The 7860-nt window shown below is 37.5% G+C and overlaps 1 protein-coding gene across 1 annotated transcript in view; it reads left to right on the top strand.

Annotated features, from left to right (window-relative positions):
* Fh (fumarate hydratase) overlaps positions 1-7442 on the top strand; it is a 25879-nt gene extending 18437 nt beyond the window's left edge. Inside the window, exons 6-9 of the mRNA XM_004626919.2 lie at positions 4-207; positions 1778-1905; positions 4925-5078; positions 7165-7442. Coding sequence (XP_004626976.1) covers positions 4-207; positions 1778-1905; positions 4925-5078; positions 7165-7307 — 629 coding nt within the window. The 3' untranslated portion in view covers positions 7308-7442. The remainder of the gene's footprint in view (positions 1-3; positions 208-1777; positions 1906-4924; positions 5079-7164) is intronic.
* The last annotated feature ends 418 nt before the right edge of the window (positions 7443-7860 follow it).

Raw genomic sequence — 7860 nt, 5'->3', positions numbered from 1 at the left:
CAGGCTTGCCTTTTGTCACTGCTCCAAATAAATTTGAAGCTCTGGCTGCTCATGATGCTCTGGTTGAGCTCAGTGGAGCCATGAACACCACCGCTTGCAGTCTGATGAAGATAGCAAATGATATTCGTTTTCTGGGTTCTGGTCCTCGGTCAGGTCTGGGAGAGCTGATCTTGCCGGAAAATGAACCAGGAAGCAGTATCATGCCAGGTATCACACAGCTAGAAAATGTTAGAGCTAGACTTGGATTACACTGGGCCTTCTCCGCTTCGGAGTATGTCTCTTTTTGGGTAATGTGATCCCAATGCTGGATGGGGACATGGAGGCACACTTGTTTCAGAATGTCTGTGTGGGACATTTTGGCTTTTTTCCTGGGCTTCAAGGAACATCTTCTAATCAGTTAGAGAAAATGAATCTTAGCAGCATGAATTTCGATTCCTTTGTTAGAAAGTATGTAATGGTTCCTTCCTTCACCATCCAAAGCCAAGAGAATTCTGGAATAGGCTGTGAAAGGGCTCAACAAGGATTGAATAAAAAACAAGCCATATCAAGCTCCTCTTATTTCATGTTTTCCATGAAATTAGCTTGTTAGATAAGGGAAGTGACACAGACACTGGATGTTTGGATCAGCCAGTCATTTGATAGACTCATGTGGTAATCATTAGTTTTAGTGGACAAGTGTGGGCAGTGCTGGTGGATGACTACAGCTGGGTGAGCAGTGACATTTAAGCATGACTAATGCATTGACTTTAGTCTGGAATATCTTGGTAGCAAGCTGAAGGGCTGCCTATTCACCACTTCACTAGTGGCCTGGGGAAGGCAAAGAATACCTACTACTTGTATTAGCAGATAGCAAAAGTGAAGTGACGGCATATCAGATGACAGAATAGAGATTTACAAAGCATTGGTAGGCCAACCTGTACTGCACTGAAACTGAGAAAATAACTGTAGTGAGAAAGGCCTGACTAAATATTGTTTTATTTTATTTTATTTTTTTAGGTATTTAGCACAGGGTCTGCAGGTCTCACTATACAGATTAGACTTGTAGTGATCCTCTTGTTTTCAGCCTCCCAAGTGCTGGGATTACAGGTGTGTTTTACCACGCCCAGTCTTGGGGATTGTTTTAAATCTGTGCATATATAGAACAGGAAGAGATTTTGTTTTAGTTTTTGTGGGTTTAGTTGATTGAAAATCTAGGTGATTGTATAAAAAAGAGAACTAGAGAGTGACCAATAAAGTAATCTTATGTACTGGTCAGAGGAATCTGAGATATTTGTCTCAAACTTGAGTTATGGGAAAGTTATGGAAACTCATGTAAGGAGTAGGAAAGTTCCAGCTTAACAAAGCTCCTGGAAGCATTGGCAAGATGTCTGTTTTGTAAGTGTTCCTGTACCAGCTTCTACTTCTTTGTATTTACGCATCAACTTGGAAGTTACCAGCTCCTCCAAGTTCTGAGAAGGTAGGGCCTGCATATTTCTGACTGTACGTTCAGTACCTGATTTCATAAGTATTTCTAAAATGATTGAAAGCCAGGCAAGTAAGGATCTTTATTTAGTACATAGGGATGTGGCTTCTCACCAGTCATTGAATGATTCAATTTGTGGTGGTTTACCCCCGATCCCTTGGTTAGGTTTGCCCTTGTTTTATTCTGTGGCTTACTTTGTTTAAAGAAATTGTTTCTGTCCTTGTCTCGTTGTTTGACTTAAAACCTAACCTTGACTGATCCGTGGCAGCATGAGTGCATTTACTATGGACTCTGTCCATGATGGTTTTCTTCAAGGCAAGGTGAACCCTACTCAGTGTGAAGCGATGACCATGGTCGCGGCCCAGGTTATGGGGAATCACGTTGCTGTCACCGTTGGAGGCAGCAATGGACATTTTGAGCTGAACGTTTTTAAACCAATGATGGTAAGCTATAAATTCAGTTTTTAATGGTTTTGCCTAAAGACTTATAGTCATTGTTTTGGTCTTCCTTTAGTTTCTAGAGATTCTTCAGTAGGTAAATGGTGGACGGAGCAGCTGGACGTCTGGCCCTTACCATCATGTTCCTGTGAGCTTGAACCCCCAGAGGTTCCTGCACACCTGTCCAGTTGGCCAGCTTGTACCACTGGTCGTACAAAGGGATCTAATCATTTTTATCAGTCTTTATTAAATTAACTAATTAAATCTAGTTAATTAAATTTAGTTAATTTTAGTTAATTTAATTAACTAAATTTTAGTTAATAAATTTAACTAAAAGTCTCATAAGTGGCCTGAATCTAGTTAGTTGCTAAAATTTGAATAACTACTGCCCAAATATAAATATTAATGCTGTTCATAGTAATTAAAAATTATTGCAATAATCAGCAAATGTATGCATTTAATTAAAATAAATATTTATATTTGTGAATTTCTCTAAAACATTTTATACATAAAGATGGCTAATTTGTGTAGGATGTGAAAAAATGTCACAATACTTGGGTCAGAGGATTGAATTCAAATCAGCTGCTTGGCAGTAAGACAGACAGGTTACAGCCCATTGTGAACATGGTAATGTTGGAAGAATGACCTCAGGTACTAGGAATTAGGTGCCTTAGTTCAGATGATCTAATGCTTTTTTAAATAGGAAGAAAAATTATTGCCGAGGACATGGGCCCCACAGTCCTGCGTTCTTCTCAAGCTGTGTCTTTCTCCTTCCTTCAGATTCAGTCTTCCTGAAGTAACCTGTAGTTACTTTCATTTATGCTGTGATCGCTGGAGTCCGACCTCAGTCCCCTCAGCTTGTGCTTAAACTGTTTGCCCATCGCGCGTGACTTCTTCGATCCCATAGGCATCGCGTGGTGCTTCTCTTACAGCGTCTGGTGCTGACAGTCCCTGTGGGAGACATTTTTCCTGCTTGGTTTCTTTCTTTCTTTCTTTCTTTCTTTCTTTCTTTCTTTCTTTCTTTCTATTTATTTATTTAATTCATTTTAATGAGAAAAAAGATAAAATAGATATGAAACAGTTTCAAAACAGGTTAGTAGGACAGTTACAATAATTAATATGTTGCATATTGTTGTCTTTGTAGTAGTTGTTCAGAGGACAAAATGCAGACATGATATCTTGTCTAAGCAATATTAGTACAAACCTTTCTGCTCAGTGAACTAAGAGAAAGTAGCTATATATCCTACCTTTTGTATACATACAGATATATTTTTCTTTTTTTCACAACAAAATGGTCCTTTATACTTAAAATTTCCTCTCTAGCTTTTTTTTTTTTTTTTTTTTTTTTTGGGTAATGTATTTAGTACAGGGTCTCACTACACAGCTCAGACTCGTAGTGATCCTCCTATTTTTCAGCCTCCCAAATGCTGAGATTACGGGCGTGCACACCATGCCCAGTCTATGCTTGGTTTCTTAGTACTCTGTTACCCTCTTCCTGTCTGTTCTCAGCTCCAGTGGTTTTGCCCCCTCCATATGCCTTGGATACACTGTTGTGTCCACTAACACTGTTGTTCTTCAACTTCACAAAGATGGGGCAAGATGATACTATCTTTCATCTGTTTTCCCTGACTTCAGATAATGAAGCTGTGTCCCCATTTAGTCCTTGGTTTGTGTAAAGCATCCCATCTAAAATATCCGTGATGCCTTTTTTCTAGTTTGTGGAGTCTGTAAAGTCTAACTTGATAAGAATATAAAAATGATAAATTCTAATATTCACACAGTAAATTCTCTATTTTACTGTCAAAAACTTCTCTTTATTGTACCATATTCTGGCTGCTCATGGTAGCAATGAATAAGATTTTGTCCCCCTTCCCACCAGGATATAGATTCTTAAGGCCAAAGCAGAATTCAGACCAATAAACTTTTGATTTCAGGTCACATTCCAAGCAGTTAACACCAGCTGCCTGGTGCATAAGTGTGGATAACAACCATGTCTTGTTGGATGTTTATGATTTATTATGGATGAAAGATGATACCATTTTGTTCCATCTTGATAAGATGAAAGAAACTGAACAGTTGAGGGGACATGATAATGTTTCCAAGGCATGTGGAAAAAAGCCCGAGGGGAGAAAGTACTGTCTCATTAATCTTTATTAAAATCAGTATTGTAGTTTTAATGGAAAATAAGATAATCAACATTTGCTTTATGATGATGTTTGATATCTTCTATTAGAGCCAATTGTTGAAAGTATAGGTTTTGGACTTTGGGTTTTAGATCAAAGGATATTAGGATGTGCATATAGCTTAGAACTTACTGTATTTTATTCTATTATTTATTTAGTCTTTTGAGACAAGGTCTCACTCTATAGTTTAGGCTGGCCTTGAACTCACTTTGTATCCCAGGTGGTCTGAAACTTGCAGTGATCCTCCTGCCTCAGCCTCCCAAGTGCTCGGATCGCAGGTGTACACCACCATGCCTGGCTCTCAGTGCATATTTTAAATGTTATCAGGAAGAAACAAATGCCAAAACTACCCATTGATTTTGTATCATCTTCAAACATTCTGTGAAAAGTTTTAAGCATAAAATCCTTAATGATTATTAACAACTGAAAAGCCTTGCCTTTAAGAATTGTCCCAAGCACCTACTGGGCTTGCTAACCTCTGTACCACTGCTCCTGTCTTCTGTGTGGAAGGTCCTTGCCCGTCTAGGCTGTCTGAGTCCTCTGTATCAAGCAGGAGTTCAGCTCTTGCAGCAGAAAATAATTCCCTTCTCTGTGGGTCTTTACACTTCATACCTGTTTTATTTTATATATTTATATTTATGTCTTTTTTCACCACTTTTAGGTTTTTGTGCCCATATGTGTTCATAATTTCTTTCACATTTATTTTCTGTGTTTAGTGCTTGACAGTTTTTCAGAGTGCTATTTATTTCACTGAATTACATGGTTCTTTGAGCCAGCAAATAATATATATCATTTAACAAAAAAAAAGTTTAGTAATATGTTTCTCTCTCTTTCTTTAAAAGATTAAAAATGTATTACACTCAGCCAGGCTTCTGGGGGATGCTTCAGTTTCCTTCACTGAAAACTGTGTGGTGGGGATCCAGGCCAACACGGAAAGGATCAACAAGCTCATGAATGAGTCTCTGATGTTGGTGACAGCTCTTAATCCTCATATAGGTAAGGGCTTACGGAAGAATGACATCTTGAATGTGAAATTAACTTGAAAACTTCAGAGAATGTTGGATCAATATGCATGGGCAGCAAATTCTTGACCAATGTTTGAGTAAACCTTAAAATACAAGAAGTTATATATAAGTTTTATGGTATAGTTTTTTACAAAACTTCATCCATTATACTTTGTGTTATTTGGATTATAGTGTTTAGAACTAGTATTCCAAACATTTAATCTTAATTGAATTCAGATGACAAGTATTTTATGCAGATGCTTGGTTATTCAGAGGACTGGATCGGTACTGTCACTAGGTGGCACTGGCTGAGTAGCAGCAGGAATGAATGCATCCCTGTGCCTTCTCTCGATGCTCTGATTCCCTGACCTTGTTATTTTATATAGTTCAGAAATAGAAAGTTACCAATTAGAAGAAAAAAACTTTATGATTTATTGCTTATAAGGAGTGTAAATATTTTATCTAAAATCATTTTCATATTGCAAGCCTTTTTCTAAACTTAGAATCAACCATAAAGACTTGATTGGCTGACCATAGTAATCCCCATTAAATAGGCTGTTTTGGCTTTTGTAGGTTTTGAGGCATTCCTTGGATTATATTATGATGCGTTAAAAGCCTTTTTTGCCCTTGTTTCTGCTGAGTTGATATTAACAGAGCCATTGACTTTCTATTTTAGAAGTTATGATGTCATTTGGCATAGTGTCGTTACTACTTTAAAACATTCTTTTGTGATCTTGAACTTTGCAAACAGACTTTATTATTCTTGGCTACACATCAAGGTGTAATTTCAGTTTTATAAAGTTAGAGCTCATTAGGTTGCTGTAGGTTCCTCTGAGTCTGATATGATCTCCTAGGGAGTTGTTTGTTTTTTGCTTTTTGGTTTTTTGTTTGTTTGTGGGAGTCTAGTGTTAAGATTGATGAGAATACTTTTATCCATTTAAAATTGTTATGCATCAACATTCAACTGGAAAGAGAAAGGGGACCTAGAATGCCTCATCAGATCCTGAGAAGGTATTATCAAACTTTTAACATAGAGGTGTCCTCTAAAGCTGTATAGATAGACCTTTCTTGCAAATCAATTTAATGTTGGATCGAAACACTTTTATCACAGAGAATATAATGGTGAGCTGTGCACGAGCCATACAGACCTCCAAAATCACACGTTTTCATTGTGTAACAGGTCTTTCATGTCTCGTGGAACTTGAGAACTTAAGGCAGTGTGCGTTAACGCTTAGACTTCAGTGTCATTGTTAACCTAAGAGTGCAGAACCTGTGTTAACCCCGAGAGTCTCCCATGAGCGGTCTTTCGCAGAGTTGCTCTCGTTAGTAAATACCCTCACCAACCTGATTAGGATTCACAGGTTCAGTTGCATAATGAAATCAACTCTATCCAGAGTTTTATAGATGTTTAAGTAGTGCATGCAGACCTGCATCATTTTCTTTGGTCGATGACCATACTGCCCCATCAGACTCTTCCTTTCACTCACATTCCTCCAGTCTTTGCTTGATTTTTGTTTATTCGTGTTAGTTTCATTTTGCCTTCTGATTTTTTAAAATTATATTGAGTCAGACAACATGCAGAACTACATAACTTCTATTAACTCCATAACTTTGTTAACTTAAAAAGATAATCAAGTCAGTAGTATCTTTTGTATAAAAGTACATATTTCTGCTCAGATGTCCCTGGCTATGTCCGTGTAACGCAGAGGCAACAGTTGTGGGGCCCAACAGAAAAGACCAAGGGCAGCTCAGGAAGAAAGGGTCTCAGAAGGGTCTGGGGTCCTGCCTCCCCAGGCTTCCTACCGTCCATGGCCACTCACAGCTGTCTGCCCCACAGTGCTGTATATTCTGACTGGAGCATTTAGCTTGTCAGAGTCTTTATTGCTAAAGAAAAGTTAAAATCTTATTTGTATGTGAGAAATAATAATTATTGAGATAGTCACTGTTAAATATTTTTAAAAATAGAAAGTGTCACATAAGAGGCCCATAGCGTCAATATAAAACAAATAATAATGATTACCTTTTGCTCTAGAAAACCCTATGGTCACTACTAATTCCTATATTGTCCTTTTTTTTAGGGTATGACAAGGCAGCAAAAATTGCTAAAACTGCACACAAAAATGGATCAACCTTAAAGGAAACTGCTATTGAACTTGGCTATCTCACAGCAGAGCAGTTTGATGAGTGGGTAAAACCTAAGGACATGCTGGGTCCAAAGTGATTGAAATACGTTTATAATAACAATAAACTTATGTTAAAATTTTAAAACGGGCTCTGTATTTTTCTAAATAAAAAAGGCTGCATTTGAAAGGATACTGTTAGACCTGCGAATCTCTAGCAGAGTAATTGGATCAGAGTATTAAAAACCTGAGGATGTGATAGATCCAAACTGAATTAAGTAAGTATAAAATAAAATACATTACATAAAAAGACATTTTTCTTTTTATTATTTGAGTTAAATTGTAATTCACTGGTGTACATATGTCTGTGTTTATCATTTCCTAAGCTTTGTAAAAGAACTTCCTTTCTGCCTACCTGCCTGCCTGCCTGCCTGCCTGCCTGCCTGCCTGCCTACCTTTATTCATTGTGGTCCTGGGGATGGAACCCAGGACCTTACAGATGCTAAGCAAGCACCTTACTACTGTACCCTGAAGAATTAATATTTTTTGAGAGAAAGATAAAAACAAATGAAATAAAAATGATACAGAATTTCAAAGCAGGATAATAAGAAATTAACAATATGTAGTGTTTTGCATAATGTTGTCTTCAAAGTA

This window comes from Octodon degus, unplaced genomic scaffold, assembly GCF_000260255.1.
Source record: "Octodon degus isolate 3935 unplaced genomic scaffold, OctDeg1.0 scaffold00017, whole genome shotgun sequence".
Taxonomy (NCBI): Eukaryota; Metazoa; Chordata; class Mammalia; order Rodentia; family Octodontidae; genus Octodon; species Octodon degus.
This window is presented reverse-complemented; position numbering and strand designations above follow the sequence as displayed.